General features: G+C 38.8%; 1 protein-coding gene across 7 annotated transcripts in view; it reads left to right on the top strand.

The window, feature by feature from the left end:
- Positions 1–27,851, top strand: part of UBE3D (ubiquitin protein ligase E3D) — a 240,776-nt gene that overhangs the window by 141,058 nt on the left and 71,867 nt on the right. The window contains exon 10 of one of the 7 annotated variants that reach the window (XM_047858823.1): positions 15,557–16,135. The exons of the other annotated variants lie outside the window; for them this stretch is intronic. Within the exon in view, the coding sequence (XP_047714779.1) occupies positions 15,557–15,577 (21 nt within the window). The 3' untranslated portion in view covers positions 15,578–16,135. Of the gene's footprint in view, positions 1–15,556; positions 16,136–27,851 lie in introns of those variants that run through there. 7 annotated transcript variants of the gene reach the window in all.

Raw genomic sequence — 27,851 nt, 5'->3', positions numbered from 1 at the left:
GCCTGAGTTGTTAATGTTACCCATTTTGACAGGTGTAAGGTGGTATCTCATTGTGGTTTTGATTTGTATTTCCCTGATGATGAGTGATGTGGAGTATTCTTTCATGTGTCGGTTGGCCATCTGGATGTCTTCCTTGGAGAAGTGTCTGTTCATGTCTTTTGCCCATTGCTTCACTGGATTATTTGTTTTTTGGGCGTTGAGTTTGATAAGTTCTTTATAGATTTTGGATACTAACCCTTGATCTGATATGTCATTTGCAAACATCTTCTGCCATTCTGTCGGTTGCCTTTTAGTTTTGCTGATTGTTTCCTTGCTGCGCAGAAGCTTTTTATTTTGATGAGGTCCCAGTAGTTCATTTTTGCTTTTGTTTCCCTTGCTTCTGGAGACATGTTGAGTAAGAAGTTGCTGTGGACAAGGTCAAAGAGGTTTTTGCCTGCTTTCTCCTCGAGGATTTTGATGGCTTCCTGTCTTAATTGAGGTCTTCATTTTGAGTTTATTTTTGTGTATGGTGTAAGAAACTGGTCCAGGTTCATTCTTCTGCATGTCGCTGTCCAGTTTTCCCAGCACCACTTGCTGAGGAGACTGTCTTTATTCCATTGGATATTCTTTCCTGCTTTGTCAAAGATTAGTTGGCCATATGTTTGTGAGTCCATTTCTGGGTTCTCTATTCTGTTCCATTGATCTGAGTGTCTGTTCTTGTGCCAGTACCATACTGTCTTGATGATTACAGCTTTGTAGTATAGCTTGAAGTCTGGGATTGTGATGACTCCTGCTTTGGTTTTCTTTTTCAAGATCACTTTGGCTATTTGGGGTCTTTTTTGATTCCATACAAATTTTACGATTTTTTGTTCTAACTCTGAAGAATTCTGGTGTTACTTTGATAGGGATTACATTGAATATGTAGATTGCTTTGGGTAGTATCAACATTTTAACAATATTTGTTCTTCCTATCCAGGAGCATGGAATCTTTTTCCATCTTTTAGTGTCTTCTTCAATTTCTTTCATCAGCTCTCTATAGTTTTCAGTGTATAGATTTTTCACCTCTTTGGTTAGATTTATTCCTAGGTATTTTATGGTTTTTGGTGCAACTGTAAATGGGATCGATTACTTGATTTCTCTTTATGTGGCTTCGTCGTTGGTGTATAGGAATGCAACCGATTTCTGTGCATTGATTTTATATCCTGCAACTTTGCTGAATTCATGAATCAATTCTGGCAGTTTTTTGGTGGAATCTTTTGGGTTTTCCATATAGAGTATCATGTCATCTGCAAAGAGTGAAAGTTTGACCTCTTCTTGGCCAATTCGGATGCCTTTTATTTCTTTGTGTTGTCTGATTGCAGAGGCTAAGACTTCCAATACTATGTTGAATAACAGTGGTGAAAGTGGACATCCCTGTCTTGTTCCTGACCTTAGGGGGAAAGCTCTCAGTTTTTCCGCATTGAGGATGATATTAGCATTGGGTCGTTCATGTATGGCTTTTATGATCTCGAGTTTGCTCCTTCTATCTCTACATTCTTCAGGGTTTTTATCAAGAAAAGATGCTGTATTTTGTCAAATGCTTTCTCTGCGTCTATTGAGAGGATCATATGGTTCTTGTCCTTTCTTTTATTGATTTGATGAATCATGTTGTTTTGCAGATACTGAACCAGCCCTGCATCCCAGGTGTAAATCCCACTTGGTTGTGGTGAATAATTTTTTAATGTATTTTTGGATCCGGTTGGCTAATATCTTGTTGAGGATTTTTGCATTCATGTTCATCAGGGAAATGGGTCTGTAGTTCTCCTTTTTAGTGGAGTCTTTGTCTGGTTTTGGAATCAAGGTAATGCTGGCTTCATAGAAAAAGTTTGGATGTTTTCCTTCCATTTCTATTTTTTGCAACAGTTTCAAGACAATAGTTGTTAACTCTTCCTTAAATGTTTGGTACAATTCCCCTGGTAAGCCATCTGGCCCTGGACTCTTGGTTTTTGGGAGATTTTTGATTACTAATTTGATTTCCTTACTGGTTATGGGTCTTTTCAAATTTTCTATTTCTTACTGTTTCAATTTTGGTAGTGTATATGTTTCTAGGAATTTGTCCATTTCTTCCAGATTACCCATTTTATTGGCATATAATTGCTCATAATATTCTCTTATTATTTTTATTTCGGTTGTGTTGGTTATGATCTCTCCTCTTTCATTCTTGATTTTATTTATTTGAGTCCTTTTTCTTCTTGATAAAACTGGCTAGTGGTTTATCAATTTTGTTAATTCTTTCAAAGAACCAGCTTCTGGTCTCATTGATCTGTTCTACTGGGTTTTTTTGGTTTCAATAGCATTAATTTCTGCTCTAATCTTTATTATTTCCTGTCTTCTGCTGGTTTTGGGTTTTATTTGCTGTTCGTTTTCCAGCTCCTTAAGGCATAAGGTTAGGTTGTGTATCTGAGATATTTCTTCCTTCTTTAGGAAGGCCTGGATTGCTATATACTTTCCTCTTATGACTGCCTTTGCTGCATCCCAAAGGTTTTGGGTTGTGGTGTTATCAATTTCATTGGCTTCCATGAACTTTTTAATTTCCTCTTTAACTTCTTGGTTAGCCCATTCATTCTTTAGTAGGATGTTCTTTAGTCTCCAAGTATATGTTACCTTTCCAAATTTTTTCTTGTTGATTTCGAGTTTCATAGTGTTGTGGTCTGAAAATATGCGCGTTATGATCTTGATCTTTTTGTACTTATTTAGGGCTGATTTGTGTCCCAGTATATGGTCTATTCTGGAGAACGTTCCATGTGCACTGGAGAAGAATGTATATTCTGCTGCTTTAGGGTAAAATGTTCTGAATATATCTGTTAAGTCCATCTGTTCCAGTATGTCATTCAAAGCCATTGTTTCCTTGTTGATTTTTTGATTAGATGATCTGTCCATTGCTGTGAGTGGGGTGTTGAAGTCTCCTACTATTATGGTATTACTATCGATGAGTTTCTTTGTTTGTGATTAATTGATTTATATATTTGGGTGCTGTCATATTCAGTGCATAAATGTTTACAATTGTTAGGTTTTCTTGGTGGATAGACCCCTTGATTATGATATAATGCCCTTCTGCATCTCTTGATATAGTCTTTATTTTAAAGTCTAGATTGTCTGATATAAGTATGGCTACTCCAACTTTCTTTTGTTGACCATTAGCATGATAGCGGCTCTCCATCCCCTTACTTTCAGTGCAAAGCTGTCTTTAGGTCTAAAGTGTGTCTCTTGTAAACAGCATATAAATGAATCTTGTTTTCTTATCCATTGTTACCCTTTGTCTTTTGATTGGAACATTGAGTCCATTGACGTTTAGAGCGAGTACTGAAAGATACGCATTTATCGCCATTATGATGCTTGTAGAGTTGGCGTTTCTGGTCCTTCCTAATCTTTTGTTGCTTTTGGTATTTATTTATTTTTATTTATATATTTTCATCTTTTCTCCCTTAAAAAGTCTCCCTTAAAATTTCTTGCAGGGCTGGTTTAGTGGTCACAAACTCCTTTAATTTGTGTTTGTTTGGGAAACTTTTTATCCCTCCTTCTATTTTGAATGACAGCCTTGCTGGGTAAAGAATTCTTGGCTGCATATTTTTCTGATTCAGCACACTGAATATATCCCGCCACTCCTTTCTGGCCTGCCAAGTTTCTGTGGATAGGTCTGCTGCAAACCTGATCTGCCTTCCCTTGTAGGTTAGGAACTTTTTTTCCCTTCCTGCTTTCATGATTCTTTCCTTGCCTGAGTATTTTGTGAATTTGACTGTGATATACCTTGTTGATGTTTGGTTTTTGTTGAATCTAATGGGGGTCATCTGTGCTTCCTGGATTTTGATGTCTCTGTCTTTCCCCAGGTTAGGAAAGTTTTCCATTATGATTTGCTCACATAACCCTTCCACCTGTATTTCTCTCTCTTCCTCTTCTGGGACCCCTATTATTCTGATGTTGTTCATTTTTAATGAGTCACTCATTTCTCTAATTCTTAAATCGTGCTCTTTTGCCTTAATCTCCCTCTTTTTTTCTGCTTTGTTATTCTCTGTAAGTTTGTCCTCTATATCGCTGATTCTCTGTTCTGTCTCATCCATCCTTGCTGCCGCAGCATTCTTTCAAGATTGCAGCTCAGTTATACCATTTTTTATTTCACAATTAACCAATTTACAAGAAAAACTAATTATTAAACAAACATTTGGGAGAATGTTTAAACTCATAGCAAGTAAATAAATTCAAAAAGCATTGTTATTTTTTTTAATTAAGTTTGTGCTGATTAAAAAACAAAGACCTAATGCTAATGGCATTGCCAGTTGGTACAGCTCACTGGAAAAAATATGCATCAAATTATAATAATATTTATACCTTTCAATCTAGTAATCCCATTCCTGAGACTCAACCCTAAGGGAATATTGTAAAATATGGAAAAAAATCTGTAAACATGAAAATGATTGATGCTTATGATCTTAATAAACCTGGGAACAACTTAAGTTTGTAATGGATTAAATTAAGGTGGACTATTTTACAGCTATTAAAATATGAATAAAGACTTACTGAGCAACATATAAAACTGTTGATATCAAAAATTATGCACATATGATAATCGATATAAAAATGTATCTTAAAACTATATAGAAATAGGCCCAAGTGATAATTATGTTAGATTTTATAGTACATTTTTTTTCCTTTTTCTCCATATGTTTTCTAAGGTAATATTACTTTTAAGAGTAAAATTAGAGGGGCACCTGCCTGGCTCAGTCGCTTAAGTGTCTGACTTGGGCTCAGGTCATGATCTCGCAATTTGTGGGTTCGAGCCCCACATCGGGCTCTGTGCTGACAGCTCAGAGCCTGGAGCCTGCTTTGGATTCTGTCTCTCTCTCTCTCTCTCTGCCCCTCCCCCACCCATGCTCTGTCTCTCTCTCTCTCCCTCTCTCAAAAATAAATAAACATTAAAAAATTGTTTTAAAAAAGTAAAATTAGAATTTAAGTCTAATGTATTCAGTGTGAAAAAAATATTTATTGAGTGCCTATTATGTACCTGGAAATTTTGTTATGACATTTTGAATTTTAAAAAATGCCAGAATACTTTCTTCATTATTTACTCCAGGGCAATAAAAAAGCAAAAAAAGAATGTGCTTAGTGGACTATTTAGAATAAGTGGTTCATATACAACCTAAGATTTAAGGTGCTATTGTGTGTAACCTAAGCATTTAATGCCAGGCTGTCAGCCCAACCACATTAATATAATGGTGTTCTGTCTCACTGTAGCCATCTGCTTCAGGACCCATTCCAAAATTATCTTACTAGCTTACTCAGGTCATTCCACTGAGGAAATGAAATATCAGTGATATATTGACCAGAACATCAATGTGGGCAAGATTTTAAATAATGTATCTCAGGCTACATGTAGAGGTAACTGGATTGAAGTAAGCTAGACAAGATCATTTGCCAAGAATTGTAGCATTATTGGGGCACCTGGATGGCTCAGTGGGTTAAGCGTCTGACTTCAGCTCAGGTAACGAGGTTTGTGAGTTCAAGCCCCACATCAGGCTTGTGCAGACAGCTTGGAGCCTGGAGCCTACTTTGGATTCTGTGTTTCCCTCTCACTCTCTGCCCCTCTCTGACTCGTGCTTTCTCTCTCTCTCTCTCTCTCTCTCTCTCTCTCTCTCTCTCTCTCTCTCTCAAAAATAAATAAACATTAAAAAAATAGAAAAAATAATTGTAGCATTATTTTTTGTTGAAATTTTTATTTAAATAGTTGTACATTCACTTGTAGTTATCAGAAATAATGTAAAAGATTACTTGTGTCCTTTACCCAGGTTCCCCAAAGGAAACATTGTTCAGAACGGTAGTATATTGTCACAACCAGAGTATTGACATGGTATGGTCCCTCCCATCTTACTCAGATTTTCCTGGTTTTATTTTATTCCTCTGTGTATGTGTGTGCACATGTATGAAGTACCACACAATTTTATTGCTGTATGTTTGTTTCCAACACCATTGTCAAGACACTGAGCAGTTGCGTTGGCAGTTAAACCAGGATCCATCCTGTTGCCCTGTTATAATCACACCATCTCTCCCCTCCCACTACCCCTAACCCCTGGCAACCACTACTCTGTCCTCTCTTTGTAAAAATTTCTCATTTCCAAATGTTATATACAATGGATCAGAATAGAAAATCCAGAAATAAACCCACAATTATATGTTCAAGTAATGTTTGACAAAGCAGGAAAGAATATCTAATGGGAAAAAGTCTCTTCAACAAATGATGTTGTTAAAACTGGACAACAACATGCAAAAGAATGAAACTGGACCACTCTTTTACACCAAACACAAAAATAAATTAAAAATGGATTAAAGGTCTACATGTGATACCTGAAGCCATAAAAATCGTAGAAGAGAACACAGGCAATAACTTCTTTGACATCAGCTGTAGCAACTTCTTTCTACATATGTCTCCTGAGGCAAGGGAAACAAAAGCAGGAATAAACTACTGGGACTACATCAAAATAAAAAGCTTCTGCACAGTGAAGGAAACAAACAACAAAACTAAAAGGCAGCCTGTGGAATACAAGATATTAACAAATGACATATCTGATAAGGGGTTAGTTTCCAAAATGTATAAAGGACTTATAAAACTCAACACCCAAAACAAATAATTCAGTTAAGAAATCGGCAGGAGACATGAACAGACATCTCTCCAAAGAAGACATCATCCAGTGGCATCTGGATGGCTCAGTTGGTTAAGCGTCAGACTTCAACTCAGGTCATGATCTCACAGTTCATGGGTTTGAGCTGTGTGTCGGGCTCTGTGCTGACAGCTCAGAGCCTGGAACCTGCTTCAGATTCTGTGTCTTCCTCTCTCTCTGCCCCTCCCCTTCTCACACTCTGTCTTTCTCTCTCTCAGAATTAAATAAATATTAAAACATTTTAATTAAAAAAAAGACATTCATCCAATCAGCCTCGCTTCTCATCAGAGAAATGCAAATCAAAACTACAAGGAGATACCACCTCACACCTGTCAGATTGGCTAAAATGAACAACACAAGAAACAACAGGTGTTAGCAAGGGTGTGGAGAAAGGGGAACCCTCTTGTGCTGTTCATGGTAATGCAAACTAGTGCAGCCACTGTGGAAAACAGTATAGAGACTCCTCAAAAAGTTATGAACTTTTTATAATCAGTCTTATGATCCAGCAATCACACTACTGGGTATTTACCCAAAGATTACAAGAACACTAATTCAAAGGGATACACCCATGTCTTTATAGCAGCCTTATTTACAGTAGCCAAACTGTGGACAGAGTCCAATGTCCATCAACTGATGAATGGATAAAGAAGAAGTGGTATATATACAATGGAATATTATTCAGCCATAGAAAAGAATGAAATTTTGCCATTTGTAATGACATGGATGGAACTGGAGAGTATAATGCTACATGAAATAAGTCAGAGAAAGACAAATACCATATGATTTTACTCTCATACATTTTGAAGTCGGCTTTTTTTTAACTCAGCATAATTCCCTGGAGATTCTTCCAAGTTGCATGTATGTGTAATTTGCTACTTGTTATTGCTGAGTAGTATTCTACAATATTGATATACCACGGTGGGTTTAACTATACACCTGGTCTGATTCCAGTTTGGGGCTATTAAAATAATGCTCCCATAAATATTTGTGTCCAGCTTTTTGTGTGAACATAAAGTTTTCATTTCTCTGGGTTAAATGTCTAAGACAGCAGTTGCTGGATCATATAGTAAATACATGTTTGCTTTTCAAAGAAATTGCTAAACCATTTTCTAGAATGCCCATACCATTTTATATCCACCACCTCCCAAGCAGTATATGGAAGATTTTGTCTCTTTGCCAGCTTTTTGGTGCTGTCATGATAGCCTTTTTTTTTTCTCAACGTTTTATTTATTTTTGGGACAGAGAGAGACAGAGCATGAATGGGGGAGGGGCAGAGAGAGAGGGAGACACAGAATCAGAAACAGGCTCCAGGCTCTGAGCCATCAGCCCAGAGCCTGAGGCGGGGCTCGAACTCACGGACCGCAAGATTGTGACCTGGCTGAAGTCGGACGCTTAACCGACTGCGCCACCCAGGCGCCCCAATAGCCTTTATTTTTAATGAAAATTTGGGACAATTTTGTTTACCTGAACTAACCAAATAATTTTGGTAGAGACCCATGTGGGGTAACTAGATTTAGAAAAGAAAACCACATTGAGGCATATCAGAAGCTATCTTTTCCAGCCCCTCCTCACTCCAAAATCATTTACTTAACTCTTAACAGCCTAATTTTACACAGTAGATCAGTTTGAGATATTTGGCCCCTTCAGTCTCTAGATAATTAACAAAAAGGACTCAGCTCTCCTTTTGTAGATGTTGGGCCCAATATCCTTTATCAATATCAGGAAATAGGACTGGACATTGTTTCTTTCTCCCTTGTTTGACGGTCTTACTGTCTTCTAGAAGAAAAAATATTAAAAATTTTTTTTAATGTTTATTTTTTTTGTTTATTTGTATTTTTTTTCTTTAGCGTTTTTTTTGAGAGAGAGAGAGAGAGAGGGAGACAGAGCACGAGTGGGGGAGGGGCAGAGAGAGAGGGAGACACAGAACCTGAAGCAAGCTCCAGGCTCTGATCTGTCAGCACAGACCCCGACACGGAGCTCACACCCACAAACTCTAGACCATGACCTGAGCCAAAAAGTTGGATGCGTAACCAACTGAGCCACCCAGGCGCCCCGAAAAAATGTGTTTTATAAGGATTTTTGGACCCCCTAGACCAGTGTCTTCCTTTTGCACTGGTCTGGAAATGAAGATGCTGGATTAGGATATAGACTTGTGTTTGAGTCCCTCTTCTTATTAGCTGTGCCACTATAAATAAGTCCCTTTCTAAGTTTGTTCGGCTGCGTAAAATGAATGGATTAGACCAGTGGCTCTCAGACTCTAACATACAGTAGAGTCACCTGGAGGACTATTAAGACACCAATTGCTGGGCTCCATCCCTAGAGTTTCTGATTCAGCAGATGTAGAATAGGGCACAAGAATTAGCCTAACAATTTCCTGGTGATGCAGATCAAGCTTGTCCAGAGACAACACCTAGGGAATCACTGGACTAGATTATGCTAAAATACCCTCTGGGCCCAATAGTCAATACCATCCCTTAACCCCCAAAGAAACCCCTCAAATTTGCTTTCTTGTAAAATGTTTTGTATTTATCTTTTTTTCTTAAACTGATACAGATATATAGTGGAATTTAATGCAGCCATTAAAAAAATATCATAGAAAAATAATCATTGTTATGGGAAGATCACCACAATAGATTATTAGGCTAAAAAGGACCTATATATTACAAAGCAGCATATATAAAAATGTCCAGTTACACATAGATAATAGAAGTCTAGAGAGCTATATCTAAAGTGTTAGTAGTTATAGCTGATAGTGGAGTTACAAAAATTTTATTTTCCTAATTTTGTCTGTAATTCATATAATCATTAATCAGTTATTAAAAAAAACTGAGCAATACAACTCTCGATTGCTCTAAGTTTTAAGAATTACAGTAAAGAACTTATTGAATACTAACCAACAACAGTAAACTGTTCAGGTATGATATACTATTGTCTAGGACCATTTGCAAAGGCAGCGATGAACCTCCTTAGCCTTTTCCCTGAAAAAAGTGTGGTAAATCACCCTTGTGCCTTCTTCCTACTTGATAGAATTCTGCACTCACGCACCTGCATCTGAATAGGTCTGGCCCCAGGACCACTCATTACAGCATCACATCACTGCCTACTTAATGTAGGCACTTTTCCAACTGTTAGCCAGTGGGATCCACACTGCTAACCTCACAAGCTAACCTCTCCTCCATCCTTGATAATGGGTTGGAAAGTGTTTTATCAGGCAGCTTTCTGCCTTAGTCGTATCTCTCTTAGAAGAATTAATATTTACAAGTAAAATAGGAATTTAAAAACATCACTGAAATAAGTCTGTTTAGATGGCAGAAACCAGTCATCTGCTATAGAAGGGTATTTTGTTTCCCATGTGTGTTCATGTCCCTGCCTGGGATTTCTAATTGTACTGATATCCCAAGTATGTCATCTTCTTCAACACTCATTCATATCAATGTTAAGAGAGATAGATAAGGATGAACATAGCTGCCTTGAAAGATTACTTATTAAAGTAGTTTTGCTACTAAATATTTCAATTCATTGATACTGGAGAAAAATACTCCTTTGTTTCTGAGCTCTGACAACTGTTTCTGAATAAACTTGTTTGGTAAGAGGCCTGTCGCCAACAGGACAATGCAGTGGGATTGTCACAACACCACATCCACAGCTGTGGTTGTATCACTGGTTCTCTTCTGCCAAGTTATCTCCTGTAGATATTCCATAGGATTGAGAAGTTAAAAAGACCTTTTGATATATGAGTGATGGTGTATTTATTGTGGTAGCACTGTTTTTTTATATTGTGCATCTGAACACCCACCCAGAATTATTGATTTTAACAAATGTGTCTTGTGGTTGAGGCAGTATTTTTTATGTAACATCTAAAGACTACTGCCATAGAAACGTTCACCCCATGGGTTTGCTGTCATTAGCACAGTTATTCATTTGCTTTATATAACTGGAGGCTTCAGTGATCGCATCAGAACCACTTGTTCACTATAGTGTTACAGTAGCACCATCCAATGCCAACAGTATTCTCCACCATCCCCTTGTTCCAAGAGAAGTGAGGAGAATTTTATGTCTAGAACTTACTTGCTTTGGTGAATAGGATCAAGATCTAGTAACCGTTGAATTTGTCCATGTTTTCGGCTCTATGTACAGATGAAGGGACATCAGTCCTAGTTTCTCCCCCACACATCTCTCTCTTCTGATACGAGACATACTGCTGGCTTTCCACCTAGAAGTCCACTGGGAAACAGCCAATCTTAGCTTAACTGGTTCCCGCATAGATGAAAATCAGCAGGCTTTTTATTTATATTTAAATTATCATAGTGCATCCATGGCTTAAAGAAAAACAAGGCCAAGGTTTAAATTAAGTTACAGACATCCATCTTACTCTTTCTTTCCTATTTTCTACAAGCTCTTATGGATTTTATGCAGAAAGTCAAGAGTTGGAAGGCTGCATGGATGTTCCCTTAGTCTGGAGTCTCGATCTGCAGTTGAGTATACACATAATTGTTGTCATCTTAGAGGGAGAGGATCTTCTTCCTTATTGTATTGTTTCTTTGGTCTTTTGTTGCATCCTTCCAGTTTGCTAGTCATTCATTTAGCAAGCCACCATCCTTAAGCAGGAAGAAGTGTTTGCCACTCTGTGCCATGCCAGGTTTTGCCTCCCCCTGTCAACACAGTATTCATAATTAGGGTAATAAAGACCTCTCTCAGGGTCTGCCTCAGAAATCTTACTTCCTTTCATAACCCAAGAATGGTATTTTTCTCCCAGCGGGTGTTAGGCATCCATCTCAAAACTTATCCCACATTATTAGAATCATCTCATTCCGTGGCTGTCTCCCCCACCAGCCTCTTAGCACCGGGGGAGAATGCCTTCTCAGTGTGGTCTGACTGGGCCAGTCACTGGCGTGTAGACAGTACCTAATGATTAAATGAATTGAGTGAATGAAGCCAGGCTGCCACCCCAGAGAGAGGAATCTTATACTATTTATCCAACTCAAAAGATGAGTCCAGGTATTATCAACATGGGCCTGATCAATGCTGAATTAGTGAGTTAGTAAAAATTACTGTTATTTTTTAATGTTTATTTATTTTTTATTTTTTTCTTTAAACTTTTTTTTATGTTTTATTTATTTTTGAGAGAGAGAAAGACAGCGTAAGCAGGGAAGGGACAGAGAGAGAGGGAGACACAGAATCTGAAGACAGGCTCCAGTCTCTGAGCTGTCAGCGCAAAGCCCGATGCAGGCTCGAACCCACAAGCTGTGAGATCATGATCTGAGCTGAAGTCAGCCACTTAACTGACCGGGCCACCCAGGCGCCCCACTTAATATTATTTAAGATGTTACATGTATTTGATAAATGCTTGAGTCATTTTCTGAAATTATTTTTATATTTATATTTATATTTTTTGTTTTGTAAAAGAAATTTGACTTTTGAAACTGTTGTATAGTATAAAGTATAAACTCTTCTGATATTTTTCTGAAATTATTTTTATATTTACATTTATATTTTTTGTTTTGTAAATGAAATTTGATTTTCGAAACTGTTTTATAATATAAAGTATAAACTCTCTTCCGTGTCATAAAACATTCTATTTCAGAACATAACTTTGAACGTGAGCCATACCTAGACAAAAATACATTTTTAAGGCATGGTTTTATATATTTAATATCTGCAATACTCTTTAAAGAACATTTGTGTGTGGCTATGCTTATTCTAAAGAGTTTCTTCTAAAGCTTGCAGTTGCTATGAAATTCACATTTTCCAGTATTTTACTGTTTTATCTGTCTTGTTTAGCACACCCCAAAGCACTTAGATAGCCTTTTCTTTTAATGTTAATCTTGTGCAGCCTGCCTTGACAGCATATTTTTTTTATTGATTGAAATTTCAAATCTATACTGAGGAATTGAATTTAATAATATAAATTTGTTAACTAAGATAGAAGAACATTAAAAAGTGTTTAACATATTCTGTAAATGTATTAAAGCATTTTAAACTGAAATTTGGTCAGCTATCACATCAGCCTAGCCCTGTTTGTTGTGGTTTAAGAAGATTGTTTTTAGGTGATGACTCAAAGCAGAGACATTATTTTTAGATATCTTTACCCCCTCGCCCTCTTCCTATTCCCAACTGTCCAAATTCAAGTGCACAGAATAGGGAGACTCAAACCTTACAGCCAATAGGAAAGAGTCCCATTTCTGTTGTTTTTAAATAATAATATATACTTTTGTAACTGTATGTTCCAGAAATGTATCAATGGAGCCTCAAGCTGTGGCTGTGCTCATGTACTCTGAAAAGCCTTAAAACTTTTACTTTTGAGAATCAAACTAAAAAGATGAAATACAGAGAGTTTTCTTAGTGTAATGAAACAAAATTATCCTCAGAATAAATGGCAGTTAGGGCGAACAGTTTTTGCTGTCATCGATAAAAGCTAGAGAACACAAAATCAGCGTTAGAAATGCTGAAATATATTAACTCGCAGTGTTTTAAATAAAAAGAAGCTAAAATGCATTGTACAGTACCTGTTCCCAAGGATGATTGCAGTTTTTTGTTATTAAGAACTGCAAAATACATTATGTACTTGGCAGGCAGAATTATGAAAACTAGACATGAAAAAAAAAGACATTGGGTCAAATTCTAAAGTTTTCCCTTCTTGGTGCGGGGGGGAGGGGGCTCCATTTTGCATTATTTAATCAGCTCAGTCTCTTGTGTAATAGTTCCATCCTGAGTTCATATTCACAGGCATGCAAAAGAAAATAAATCTTTGATATTTGAGGCAATCATGAAGATTAAAAGTCCCCAAACCTCTGCAGTTTACCTCATTCTTTTGAAAACTTCTAGTGGGAAAAGCACGGGTTAGGAATCAAAATTTCTTCCTGAGCCCATTATTGCCACTTAATAGCTTTGTATCCTGAGCAAGTCACTTAATTTTTCTGAGCTTCTGTTTCTTCATTTGCTTTATGTAAATCACAGGTTATACTCAGGATGAAAGAAGTCCAAATAGGCTTCATAAACTATGAAATGTTGTACAAGTTTCAGATAGGTCCAGTTATAATTCCTGTTTTGCAGATGAGGAAAGGCTGAAGGAGGCTGCTAACAAGATTGTTGAAGGTCACACAGCTGGTGAATAGAGATCTAGCTTTAAGCGCTTATGTCTATAATGTTGGTATTTTTCAGCATCAGCACTATTGACATTTTAGGGCTGACAGTTCTTTCTTGTGGAGGGCTGTCCTGTGCATTATAAGACGTTTAACAGTACCCCTGGCCTCTACTCCCTAGATGCCAATAGCGTCCCCCAATTTATGATAACTGAAACATCTGCAGACACTGCCAAATGTCCCCTGGTGGGTAAAATCACCCCAAGTTGAGAACCGCTGGTCTGTGTGATTCCAGGGCTAAAGTTATTAACCACTTTTATGGTGATGTTTATCAGTGGTATTATTCTGAGTGGTTTCTGGTTGGAATACTCCACGACATAGCAATTTTACGAATTAAAAAGGAGACAACTGGTTTTCCTATTTCTCAATATTAACAGTGGCATTGTCTTCTTTGGAAGGTCTTCCCCATAAACTGTTCTTACAGAAGCAGAGTATCACCTGACAGAGACGCTATCTACAGTGATCCAGAAGCCAGACTGATAACCTTTCCCCTGTAATTCCATGGTCATCCCCTAAGGGGCCCCACTGTTCTCTCTTGAACAGCCCCATCTCTTCTGGTGTATTCATGGGCTCCTGATTGATATCTGTTATCCGCTGAAAGGCAAGGGAGAGGAATACATGTATTTTCATAACCATTATCTCATCTAATCCTCACAGTAAGCCCTTGAGATTTGTATCAATTGTCTGTGTTTACATTTTGTTTAGGAATCTTAACCTCTCTTCTTTGCCTGCTCCTTCAACTTTGGTGTTCTCATTGCAAAACTTGATATAGAAAACTCAGCAGGAAGTTGATATGGAAACGCAGCAGGGGCCTTTCTCACCAGCTCTGTATGAAGAGTAACAGCCTTCTGAATTACTCAACAGAAAGCCGATGCTTTCTGCCCTGCATGACTCTTCCTTTTTCCTTTCCCCTTAACAGGGATCATTAAATACATGCCTCCTTTGACTGCATTTGGGGACTTAAGAACCAACTGTCCGGGAGTAGAATGTTTTTTAGTTTTGTTGCTCACTCTTTCCCCCAAAAAAGGCCAAGCATGACTTTGCCAGTCCTCCCACACTTTCCCATCTTTGTCTCTGATCTGCAGTCTGCGCTCTTCCTGATACTGGGACAGTTCCCAATTTATTTATCACTTCTGAACTCAACTTTTATGATCAACTTTAGTGTTTGTTTCTCTGTTGTTTAAAACTCCTGGGGGAAATAGATGCATTTGATCTGGGCCTCATTAAATAATCTGAAACGATTTTGTACGTAGACCTGTCTGAATTTTTTTAAACACTAAGTTTTAAGATCAGTTGCTACCGACAAGCACAATAAATATAACTGAATGTGATTAAAAGCATTCACACGACCTGGGGAGAGGCTGGCAGTGAGGAGCTGGACTTGGCGGGAATCTTCTGGACTCAAACTTCTGCTCACGGAAAGTCCAAAATAAGGCAGTCTGAAACAATGGGAAGGAGGACTGGATTACTTCACGGCCGTACAGCTTCAGTGTCAATTAAAACTTATTTATTTTTTTCTTTAAAGTGCATGTGAATCATGTTAATTACTACATGGTTCATTTAAAAAGGAGTAATTGGCTCCCGCTGTAAAATGGCAGTGTCTCCCCGGACCCAGGAGTTACTTTTCTTTTGTAGATCAGCATGTGTCTCTATTGACCAGATTTCCCTGATTCTGATTTGACGTGCACTGAACCATTTCATCATGTTATATAAGTGAAGCATCGTGGGTTTTTCTTCCTTCTCCAGGTGGCCTTTTTGAAGATGTAACTGTTGGAGCTGAGGCATTCTTGTCCCTGGAAGACAGCTCTCCCGCACGGAGCACCCCAGAGGCCAGCATTCTGCACAGTAGGCAGCCATTACAGAGACAAGAACCAGAGCTACTGAATAAGAGCATCGCGTCGAAGTTGTGAGTTTACTGGTTCGCATATACTCTCCATGAGAGGAGTTCACTTCAAATCTTTGAAGAACCAAGACTGTGAAGAACGTTGTCATAGCAGGTTGAGGAAAGTGTAGAAGTTATGTCTCTATTTCCCACAGAGAGGAATATTCCAATATGTGCCGCGTCAGCACCACCTGGAAGGAGATTAGCTAGTGGAGTCCCATCTGTCCTTTGTGGAACGCAGTGAGGGGCTTCACTGGTGGATCTGAAAGTTAACTGCCGTACATCCAAGCAAATAAACTTACATAAGCTTCCCATTTGGTTTGTTTCAAACAAATGTTTAGAAAGAAAAATAATAGGAATTTGTATGCCTTATTCAGAAGAGATGCTCAGTGAATAAATGTTTGTTGAATGGTTATCACATTAAAGGTTTTCCTGTTTATGCAGGCCTGCATGGGTTCCTTTTCTTTATTTCCTTTACCAAATACTGTTGCTGATCAACAGATACACCTCACTGGCGTCCCAGTATAGACTAGTCTTAATCCTTGTGTGCCAGAGCCGGTGGAGAGGAAGCCGTGGAGCGATCATGATGGAGCTAGGGAGATTGCTACAGAGCATCACGGCGAGCTGCTGATTTCACAGAGACGGTTGGATCCTCGCCCACAGTCCCCCAGCTCCGGGCAGAGCTGCTCGGAGAGCCAGGTAGATCCCCTGTCTGTCACGAGGACAGTCTGGATCTGCACCCGTACCTGCTGTTCGCCCAACATTGTGGTGTTCATCCTAGCCTACAGGCTGCCTTATACCTCTGTGCCCCCAAAACGCTGGGTTTTACGTCCCCGGATTTCCTAACACCCAAAATGTGGGTGTCACTTGGCCTTGTGCTTTAGCGAACTTTCTGTTTCACCCAGACCCTTGTCCTGCCAGCACAGCCATGCTGCGGCACTCCTAATGTGTAACGGGCAGACTGACACAGGACCAAAACCCATCTGTTTGGCCCTGCAGCGTCACTTTATTAAGCGCAGTTTGAAACAGCAAAGATCTCAGTGATCTGTCCAAGACACACAGCCACAGATGAGAATTACTTTGGTTTCTCTTAAGCTACTAAGCTCCCAAATACCAAGCTGGTTTTCCATGCTTTCAATTTCTAGCTGTCAGTATAGAGCAGGGTTTCTCCACCTCAGCACCATGTAGGTTTGGGGCCAGATGACAGTTTGTTGTGAGAGTTTGTCCTCTGCTGTGGAGAGGAACTCTTTTTCCCTCTAAATTCAGGGGCTGCAGTTTGCAAATCAAACTGATAAAAGATAGGTGAATAAGAAAAACAATTTAATTGCATACATCCACACAGGAGTTTCACAAAGGAAGGAGACTCAAGGAGGTGGTCAGATGATTGAGGTTTATACACCATATTGGGCTAAACAAAGAAAAAAGAGGTTTTGGGCTTTTTGGCAGGGGAGGCAAATTATAGGAAGGTGAGGGAAGAAAATGTATGGTAATAGGGTTGTCTTGTTATGCAGATTAAGAGTTTCTCAGATGATAAGAGTTGTCTCCCGGAGTAGTTCTCTTCCTGGTACAGAGACATCTTTACAAATGGAAATTTCCCTTATAAATGTAAATTTCATTTACAAAAGAGGAAATTTATACTTTATTTTTAGGTAGTTACACGGAGGTAAAGAGCTTTTTCTGCCTCTGCTGGCTTTCAGTTGTCTTTAGCTCAAAATAATCCTTATGCCAAAGTGACGTATTTTGTGGTGACATAATTCTGGTACCCTTCTGTGCAATGAAGGATGTTTAGCAACATCCCTGGCCTCCACCCACCAGATTCTGGTAGCCCTCCAACCCCAGTTGTGACAACTAAAAACATCAGCAGACATTGCCCTGGTGTCCAAAATTGACCCCAGTTGAGAACCACAGCCTTAGAGGACATAGCCTAAGAAACAAGATCTGGTGATTTTGTATAGTTGTGTGTTGTCACTGACACAGTCATTACAAACTCTAGGTCTTTTGTGGCATGGGGCCTGGCCTTAGTGTACTATTGGTTTCACAAATGAATACATTCATGATGAATGCTTTTATGTGTGACTATTTCTTAAGAGTTCAGTTTATATTGTTGGAGACCGGAATAAACTCAGTGAAGCAGAGTTCAGTCTGTGCATAAATAGAAATTTCTTCTGAGATAGTCTTTCTTCCTCTGGAGAAGAAAGCAGCTGTTACTGTGTTTACGGTTTAGATGGTGAAGGTACTCAGGATTCAAGACAACTCTACCACTCAACCAAATCCAGCTAGAAGAGGATTCCAATTTCCTAACCTTGTGTAAGTAAAATCAAGTTAAAGTCAAGTGTAGTTAGGGGCTCCTGGGTAGCTCAGTCGGTTAAGTGTCCGACTTCGGCTCAGGTCATGATCTCATGGCTCACGAGTTTAAGCCCCGCATTGGGCTGTGTGCTGACAGCTCAGAGCCTGGAGCCTGCTTCAGATTCTGTGTCTCCCTCTCTCTCTGCTTCTCCCCGGCTCGTGCTCTTTCTGTCTCTCAAAAATAAATAAACACTAAAAAAAAAAAATCAAGCGTAGTTAGACCTCTTCACCTCTCTCTGGGTCTTATGAGGAACCAAGCCAGAGAGAGCTAAGCCCACCTTCTTCTTAATGGCACCAGTGGAGGATGGAAGTAGAGTGGCTTTGAGAAGCTCTGAGGAAAGGGCAGGAGTAAGAGGTCTGTCTGTCCACCTCTGTCTTCTCTGTCTCCTCTCTCTCTCTCTCTCTCTCTCATGTGCACACACACACACACACACACACACACACACACACACACAGGATTTCTGTTTATACTGTGGTTACTGTGTGAAGTTGCATCTGTCATGCAACTTAAGATCTTGCCACAGGGGTGCCTGGGTGGCTCAGTCAGTTAAGTGACTGACTTCAGCTCAGGTTGCGATCTCATGGTTTGTGGGTTTGAGTCCTGCATTGGGCTGTGTGCTGAATACTTGCTTGGAGCTTGCTTCAGATTCTGTGTCTCCTTCTCTCTCTGCCCCTCCCCCACTTGTGCTCTGCCTCACTCTGTCTCTCAAAAATAAATAAATGTAAAAAAATATATATTTTTTTTAATAAAAAATAAAAATCTTGCCACAGTGAGGTTCTCAAGCTCAACGCGTCTCCACTGGTTCTAGGGCTGGGAGGGAAGGGCCAGCACAGTTGAGCTGAGCTGTTAATGTCTAAGCACTGGGTAGGTCTGAGGGTAACGTGTTAACCTATAAGAGTCTTCTTTGGGGGCCACAGGAAGTGGGGAAAAGAGGGGAAGGGAGCCATTCTACTTATCATTTGTCTTTGTCTAAATAATTTTTTTTTAAATTTCTTCTCTTTCTCTGAGAAAGAGAAATATCCAGCAATGAAGAGATGTAGTTAAACCACATAAGGAGGGCTAGAGAGAATTGAAGCAGGCTGTACAATCTCCATATTGGTCCTGGGAAGTCATTTCACACTAGCCTCATGTGTCATACAAGTATAATTCCAGAATCTATTCAAGAGCAGTCGTAAATGGAACCACAGAATTTTAATATACTATTAAGAGTTTAAAAAAAAAAAATCTACCAGGGGGTAGCCAGCAAAAAGAGAGGAAGGGACATTGTGGGTAAAAAAAAAAATGTTCACTATCATCAACTGAGTAACTATGCATGACACTATTGATGTTCTTTAACATAAATTACCTCATGCAGTTCTCTCCATGGCTCTGTGACACAGGTGCTAGTATGTTCCCATTGTACAGATAACAGGGTAAAAGCAAGACAAGAGCCATTTGTGCAATTTCCCTAGATGGTCAGAGAACTCTGAGGCAAGAAGTCTCTGGGTGCCAAGAAGACCAAACAGAATAAATACATAATGAAGTAGGGTTTTAAAATAATTGGGAATAAGACAAGAAACAGGGCAAGAAAAACATCATGTAGTGTTTGAAAATGATTGAAGTTAATGAAAAGTAGGGGTGCCTGGGTGGCCCAGTGGATTAAGCATGCAACTTTGGTACAGGTCATGACTTCACAATTTGTGAGTTTCAGCCCGATGTCGGGCTCTGTGCTGACAGCTCATAGCCTGGAACCTGCTTCAGATTCTGTATCTCCCTCTCTCTGCCCCTGCCCCACTCAAACTCTCTCTCTCTCTCTCTCTCTCTCTCTCTCTCTCTCTCTAAAAAATAAATAAACATTAAGAAAAAAACTTTTAACAAAATAAATAGGAAAAGTAAAACAAATTAGAAACCCCAGAAATAGCAAAAACCCAAATGACAGTCAAAATAATAACACAGTTACTATTTCTTGTTAGCCAAATCTCAGGCCTTGCTCTGTATGCTTTCATGTATCATCTCTCTTTGAATCCTCAAAATAATCCTATGAGGGAATTCTTACTTTTCCTTTTTTTATATGAGGATATTGAGGAGCCAGAGGCTAGGTAAATATTTCAATCACACAGTAGAGTTACATTTTGAGCACAGGCATATAAGCATTGTTCCATCGGACCTCTTGGATATCAGTGATAGAATTAGCATAGTCTGTTAAAGGTGCCTGGGTGGCTCAGTCAGTTGAGAGTCTGACTTCCGCTCGGACCATGATCTCATGGTTTTGTGAGTTTGAGCCGCGGACCGGCTCTCTGCTGTCAGCACAGAGCCCGCTTTGCATCCTCTGTCTCCCGCTCTTTCTCTGCTCATTCTCTGCTCCTCCCCTGCTTGTGGTCTCTTTCTCAAAAAATAAATAAAACATTTTTAAAAATCTTAAAAAAAAAAAAAAAAGAGGAGGTTGGCAAGGACCAGAACCATATTAAAACACCAGATTTCCGGGGCACCTGGGTGGCGCAGTCAGTTAAGCGTTCGACTTCAGCCAGGTCACGATCTCGCGGTCCGTGAGTTCGAGCCCCGCGTCAGGCTCTGGGCTGATGGCTCAGAGCCTGGAGCCTGTTTCCGATTCTGTGTCTCCCTCTCTCTCTGCCCCTCCCCCGTTCATGCTCTGTCTCTCTCTGTCCCCAAAATAAATAAACGTTGAAAAAAAAAAAACACCAGATTTCCAATCCATTTTTGATATCTAAAAACTGTGATAAATGAGTGGTTGTCATTTATAAATGAGTGGAACTCACTCTTACCCTGTATAACAACAATGGATAGACCCTGTTGAAAACTTCTGCTGGCCACCCATTTTTGGCAAACCAGTCACTGAGTCTGTTCATTTAATGTGTGCTCACTGAAAGCCTACTACATGCCACGCATAGTTACAGGGACTGCAGATAGGATCCAGCAAACCAAGGTCCTGCCCTCATGGAGCTTACATTCCCATGAGGGAGCAGACAAAAAAGAAACACTATATTTTACTATATTTTATTATAAAATACTGTTATAAAGTAAATTAATTTCTGAAAATAAGTACAACAAGAAAAAGAAAGCTGGGTAAAGGGAGAGTGTACGATGGGGTGCTATTTCAGGCGGAAGTTTTGGTTGAGCTTTAGGTGTATGTATACCATTAGGGCCATATATGTCACGATATTTGAACTCCCAGTTAGAGTGACTATGGAGATACATCATTAAATGCCAAAGATTGAGCAGAAACCACAACCTTACATCATTTTGCCAAAAGTAGCTTACTAAACAAGGATACGCCGATATTAGCAAAGCTTGATTCCATTGATCACAAAAAATTTGACTTGAACCAGGCACTCAGTGTAATTGGCCTTGCACTAACCACCTTGGTAATTAAACCTGATCAGTCGCCCCTGTAGTAAAATATGCTGACAAGGTTAAATGGTTTTCTATGATAGATAAAGTTAGCCTAGTTGTTGTCCCTGGAACATTTGTTTTTGCTTTTAATGTATAACGAAGATTAATTAGGACCCACATTTCATTATAATTCAGGAATGTAAGGATGACTAGTATATCTTAGTCTGTAGTTAGAAAAGCATTAACATTTATCTTCTACATCAGAGGGATGGTTCCCACTAATTGCTTACCTAAGAGTCCTACATCTTCTTAAATACTCCAGAGCATTCAGTGTGACTTAATGTAACAATTTCTCTTTGTTTGCCTCTTGAGATGCTTCAAGCTATTAGTTAATGAACCAGAACTCATCATCATTCTTTAGTCTGGGGGAAAAAGTGGGCAGGAGTTACACGGAAATAAGTTCTTTTAACAGGTAAGTTCCCTAGTTTTAAAACAAGTAAGTTTTGCTTAAAAGAACATTTTAGAAAGCATCAAAACTATACTACTATTCTTTTTAAAATATGGTTCCATTTTTGACCAGGAATGGAGTAAACCAGTTTGTCCTCAAACCTGCTACAGATAAATTAAGAAACCCATTTTCAGGGCCCCGCATTTATGCTAGGGCCCTTTGGCTACAGGTACAGTAAGAGGGCAGGGTTTGCCCAGACCCCCCACCTGTGACCTTCCACAGCCTTTCTTGTCAGAACGGGAATTACTGACATTACTCCATTTCATTATTCATCTTTCTTCCCACCTAATTGGCTTCTTTCTGTAAATCTTTTAACATTTTAATTTGATCTCTTTTGACATTTCATGGGTTAAAGACTTTTTCTTTTATTTTATTATGCTTTGGAAAGGAAAAAGAGGATTTTTATTGCCATAATTTGTTTATACACATTCTGTTAGTGTACTGGTTACAAATTTCAATACATCTACCAAAAGTCCCAAACCAAGAACACTGGTGGTGCCTGGGTGGCTCAGTCAGTTAAGTGCCCGACTTTTGGTTTTGGCTCAGGTCATGATCTCACGGTTTGTGAGTTTGAGCCCTGCGTTGGGCTCTGGGCTCAGTGCTGACAGTGCGGAGCCTGCTTGGGATTCTTCTCTCTCTCCCTCGCTCTCTACCTATCTCTTTCTTTCTCTCTCTCTCTCTCTCTCTCTCAAAATAAATGAATAAACTTAAAAAAAAACCAACACTACCACCATAAGTGGGTAACTTAATTTAAAACAGTCACAGCAGTTGGTTGCCTATTTGGAGTTTCTGGTGAATCTTTTCTAAACTCAAGAGAAATAGGGTTCATTATTTCTTTTCCCAGAACCTTCCAGGCCTGAGCAGCGCATGGCAGGCTTTTTGTAGACTTATGCTAGAAAAGGTATTATAGAAATAAAGCACTTTATATGTGCTTATAAAATAGTGAAAGCTATTTCTTCACTGAGTCTTAAGAAACCAGTGCTTGGGAACAGGAACAGAGCTCTCTGTCTTGTCCCACCCCTTCATTTCCAACCACTCTCCCTGCCCCTCCCTAATACCATTTCTAGGAAAATGAGCCTGAAGTGCCAGCCTCAGTTACTCTTGTACTCCCTTCCAGAATCAAGACTGAAGGGTTATGGCCTCCTCATTTGAAACTATTGGAGAACAAGGATTCTTGTCCCCTCAAAGGTCCTTCTAGCTGGATTAAAAATCAAATTGACATAAGACAGATTAACAGGAGAAAATCAAATTTAATGGTGTACATATGAGGAATCCACACAGACGTGGAGATTCAAAAGACAGGCAAAATGACGTCTATAAGTCATTCTGAACTAAGGAGAAGAGGGCTGAAGTCTGGGCTTCAGAGGGAAGAATGTACTTCACTGGGCAATAAGTAGAGCAGATGTGTGATAGATATGTGCCCTACCACACAGTTGGGTCACTCAGAAAAATTGTATCTCTGGTAATAACCCTTATTCTGGGAAAGACCCTCCAATTTAGGTTCTTCTATGTAGTTACAGGAAGGGCAAAAGTTTCTCTTGAGCCCATAGTGTGTCATTCGTCTTCAGCTCAAAATAATCTTCATGTCAGAGTGGCCCATATCTGGGGCCAACTGCCTTTGGTTCCTATAAAATTTTCTCCTCATAGAATGGTGACAGTATTGAAATTAGTCATTATCAGGTTTTTTTCCATGTTGAAGTCTTTTTTTTAAATTTGAGTATAGTCATCGTTAGTTTTATGTTCCATAATAGTACATATTGGACTTAGAAAGTACATTCACTTACACTTTCTGAAAAAAAAAAATAGTTACAGCCCTTCCCTCTCTTCCAAATATCCTGCATAGTAAGGTCAACAAAAGGCACTATAAATTCTCTCAATTGTCCCTGTGATCATAAAGCTTAGTCCAAATGTTAAGAAAGATCCTTGAAAGGTTCATAAGGTAACAAAAACTTTTAAATAAAATTCCTCATTTTAACTCAATAAAATCTGAGAAATGATGTCAAGAAGAAAAGGAAAAAGCGACCAAGATATTCTCTCATCAAGCACAGACAAAATAAGTCGTTTTAGTGTTGCTATTAAGAGAAAAATAAGTTGACATGTATTTTAAAAACTTTTTTTTAAAGAAACCACCAGTAAATTGGAAATATATGTGTTAGAAATCACTAGAGGAAATAAAGAGGACTTGATCAATAAAACACATGTCCTGTATATCTGTCCAACCCTGTGATAATTGTTCAAGACAATTTTAGAAGAGCTCATTTCAAAACTTGTGTTTATTTGTTTCTCTGCTTTATTCTATCAAGCCAGGGATATCCTCTAAATAAAGGCTGCTGTCTATGGAACATTTGGTGGTTGTATCTCTTACACAATCAATAAAGTGTTTCTGAAATGTGTACTGTCTTTAGATCCAGTTTTGATGAGGTTAAAGCTGAGAGTGGAGGTGAGAAAAACCATATGGGAAAAGAACCCATATGACTGTGGGGTCCCAAAGAGGTCCCCCTCAATTACTGTGGCAGAGAAGGTGTTTTTGTTCAAATGAGGCAGGATTTGTTGTGGGATTTGAGTGACAGTTAAGATTTGGAAAGACAGGAAGACAGACCTCTTCAGGAAGAGCAGCATTCAAAACAGCAAGAACATCTGGCTAGATTGAAGGAATTAAGAGGAGACAATGAATGATAAAATAGGAAAGAGTTCTTGGATTGTGGAAGGCACTGAATGCTTTTCCTAAATTCTCAGGGATCAAGCACAACAAGAACAGGGAACACTGTGTGTGTGTGTGTGTGTGTGTGTGTGTGTGTGTGTGTGTGTCTGCCCCTGAGGGCCACTTGAGCTCTCAGATTTAAATGCTATGGTTAAGACTGAGAGATTTAGCATCAGACTACCAGGGTTGAAATGTTGTCTGTATAATCTTGGCTTAGTTCCTTAGTCTCATCTTTAAATTGGTGTAAAAAATAAGCCTCTCCTTCATACGAGTCTTTGAATTTTACGTGGGTCTCTGCATGCATAGTGTTTAGAACAGTGCTTGGCACAATACATTTTAGCTGTAGTTGATACTCTATGAATTTGCTATTCTCTGCCACTCCTCCTTCCCATTGCCTACGAAATTTATTTTTGAGGCTTTAAGCAGGAGAATGACATGATGAAGGCGATGCCTTCGGAAAATTAATCTGGTAGCAGAGCATGAGGTAGATGAGAAGAAAGGAAGAGCCATTGTTGCAAAACAAGAAGAGGCTTTCCAATTCCAAAAAAACTATCACAGAAAGTCTTCACCAAATAACTTTGTCAGTGCTTTTTCCTACTCTGTTTTTAATTATTTTTGAAGGCCATTATAAGTACAATAGGATACATACTTTTCCATTTGCGGTCAGCATAGGTCTAACAGTGCAGGATAACCCATTTCAAGCATTTTCACATAAACCTTTTAAAATGCGTTCTTTGTCAGAGTCTTCTCTTGTAAGCAGAAAACCTTTTGCAAAAATCTTTAAATGAGGAAGGGAATCCAGCCCAGAACTTTCTGACCAGACATCCTACAGGTATGCCCTCAGGACTAAAGTTCAATTTATTTTTTATGTAATTTCCAAAAGTACCAGGAATCCTTTTTTTGTTGCTCAGTGTCACTGGTTCTTAGGAGAACAAGGCAGAGTCTTCATGGTGTACAAACCCTATTCCCTTGTGTTTTTAATTTCTTGTGTGTTTGTTCCCCCAATTTATGTTCCTAATCATGCTATGGTGACAACAGTGTAAAATCTGAGTGCTTGACTAGAAATATCATAGATGGAAAGAAGTTATTGAATATATTACTAAATCTCAGCTAAATAGGTACTTTTCTTAAGAGAATCATTCAGCATGTTCTTGAAATGAATTAGGACCTAATGTTTGAGTAACCTACATTTATGTAGTATGTGTAGTCCAATCTAGCTCAGAGAAGTAGGCAAACGGGGTCAGATGAGCAGGAATAAACCATATTTCTCTGGTTCTTATATCTACCTACTATTGAAAGTCCTGCAACTCACTACAAAATACTCAAATTATTTATTTTTAATTTTGTTTAATGTTTATTCCTTTTTGAGAGAGAAAGAGAGCACAAGTGGGGTTGGGGCAGAGAGAGAGGGAGAACACAGAATCCAAAGCAGGCTCTAGGCTCTGAGCTGTCAGCAGGGTTCTAACTCATGAACTCTGAGATCATGACCTGAGCCTAAGTCAGGCACTTAACCGGCTGAGGCACCTAGGCTCAAATTCTATCTACGGTACCCATATATATCGTCTGCCACCTATCATCTACCTCAAGGCATCTGCCATGTTCTTCTTTTCTTCTTAACCAGTATCATTTGGTGCTAGTGATCTCCACTGCTAAGGTGTCCACAGGGGGCCTGTCTTGTGTGAAGTGTGGCTCCTCCCCTTCCTGGATGTGCCAATGGAGAAAATAATGCAATTGTCTTGGAAACTTCAATAAGCCAAAGTTCAGCTGTGTAGTATACAGAGGTAGGGAGAACGTAGACTGTCTCCATTTTGTGCTGTGCTTTGTGACATGGACCCTAAAGCAGTATTATGCCACACCCCAGTGTCTATAGTTACAACATTTTTAGTAAAACTTGCTTTATCAATTCTTTAAATTTGAAGTACCCAGCCCAGCCCAGCAGCCAGACTTAAAGACCAGTTTTGACTAATATACACGAATACACCATTTTTTTTAACCACTCCCATGTGCAGAATTCTCTTTTTTTGAAATGAGTTTCTCCCAATGGATCTCTTAGTCCCTCATAAAAACAGACTCAGGCCAGAAATCCTAGATATTAGCACTGTTTGGGTTCTAGCTGAGACTCCAAATCCATTTATATTTTTTTACTATTCTGCCCTTAAAAAATTGCCATAACATAAGCATTAACCATTTTTTTTTCTGTTTTAGTTTTCAATCAGTTTTATAGAATTACTAAGTTTGTGGCTATGGTTATGGTGAACATTTGTAGGACTCAGTTGATTTTTGCAACTACATTCTGCCCCAGAAAAGCTGTCTTCTTTGTATCTTAACTCATTTGATTTCATTTTACAGAGAAAATTGCTATGAAGCAAAACTTTCATGTAGACCTTCCAAATGAACTTCAGGAACAATTTATAATGATTCTTGTGTTTTATTTTATGTAATAAAATGAAGCAATAGTTGAACTTTTCAAAGAGTGAGAGCTCCTTGAGGGCAGGCCCAATGTTTTATTCATCTTCTTAATCCCATGCTTAGTAATGATACTAAGCATCTCTACATGGTAGAGAATGTATTCAATAAATATTGGATTCATTAATTACTTAGGACATTAATATTTGAAAACTAGTGAAGTGGGATCTATAGGGCAGGATTGGTTTGAGTCATTCCATTCTTACAAAATGTTTATGCATCTTTGTGACTGTTCGAAGTTCTTACATCCTGCAATGTTTCTTTCCAATATTGCTTCCTCTCAGAAACATTTTCTTTACCAGTCCCAGCTCAAAAATACTTATTTCATTTTTGAAAATATATTTTTCAAAAGTAAAATGATTAAGTCTTTGGTCCTATTAGAAATACCTTGAAGACATTTACCCATGGCTGTAAAATCCTGATGAAAATTCAGTCTTTATTGGATGGTGTGGCGTTAGATGAATGTAATGACCACGTTTACAAATCCATTCTGGGTCTTGACTCTTTCCTGACCTGGTTTGGAAACTTTGTGTAAAGTGCCGTTTTATCTCTTACTAATTCCAAAGATGACAGACACAGGATTTCATTGTCTGGTTAGTGAAAGCTGCATTCTCTGATTAGCTGCCTTGCCCTTTTTGAAGCTTTGATTTATTGGGGCAGAGCAAGCACTGGCTTTTGTATGTGCTGAAAGCAAACCGGGGTGAGGAATAATTTATAGCTCTGTCTTTGCCGCTGAAAAAAAAGTAAAGGTTACTTTCATTATATTGCTATAGGAACTGCGCTAAAACAAAAGAAAGATACTGTAAT

The sequence above is a fragment of the Prionailurus viverrinus genome, chromosome B2 (genome assembly GCF_022837055.1).
Source record: "Prionailurus viverrinus isolate Anna chromosome B2, UM_Priviv_1.0, whole genome shotgun sequence".
NCBI classification, from domain to species: Eukaryota; Metazoa; Chordata; class Mammalia; order Carnivora; family Felidae; genus Prionailurus; species Prionailurus viverrinus.
This window is presented reverse-complemented; position numbering and strand designations above follow the sequence as displayed.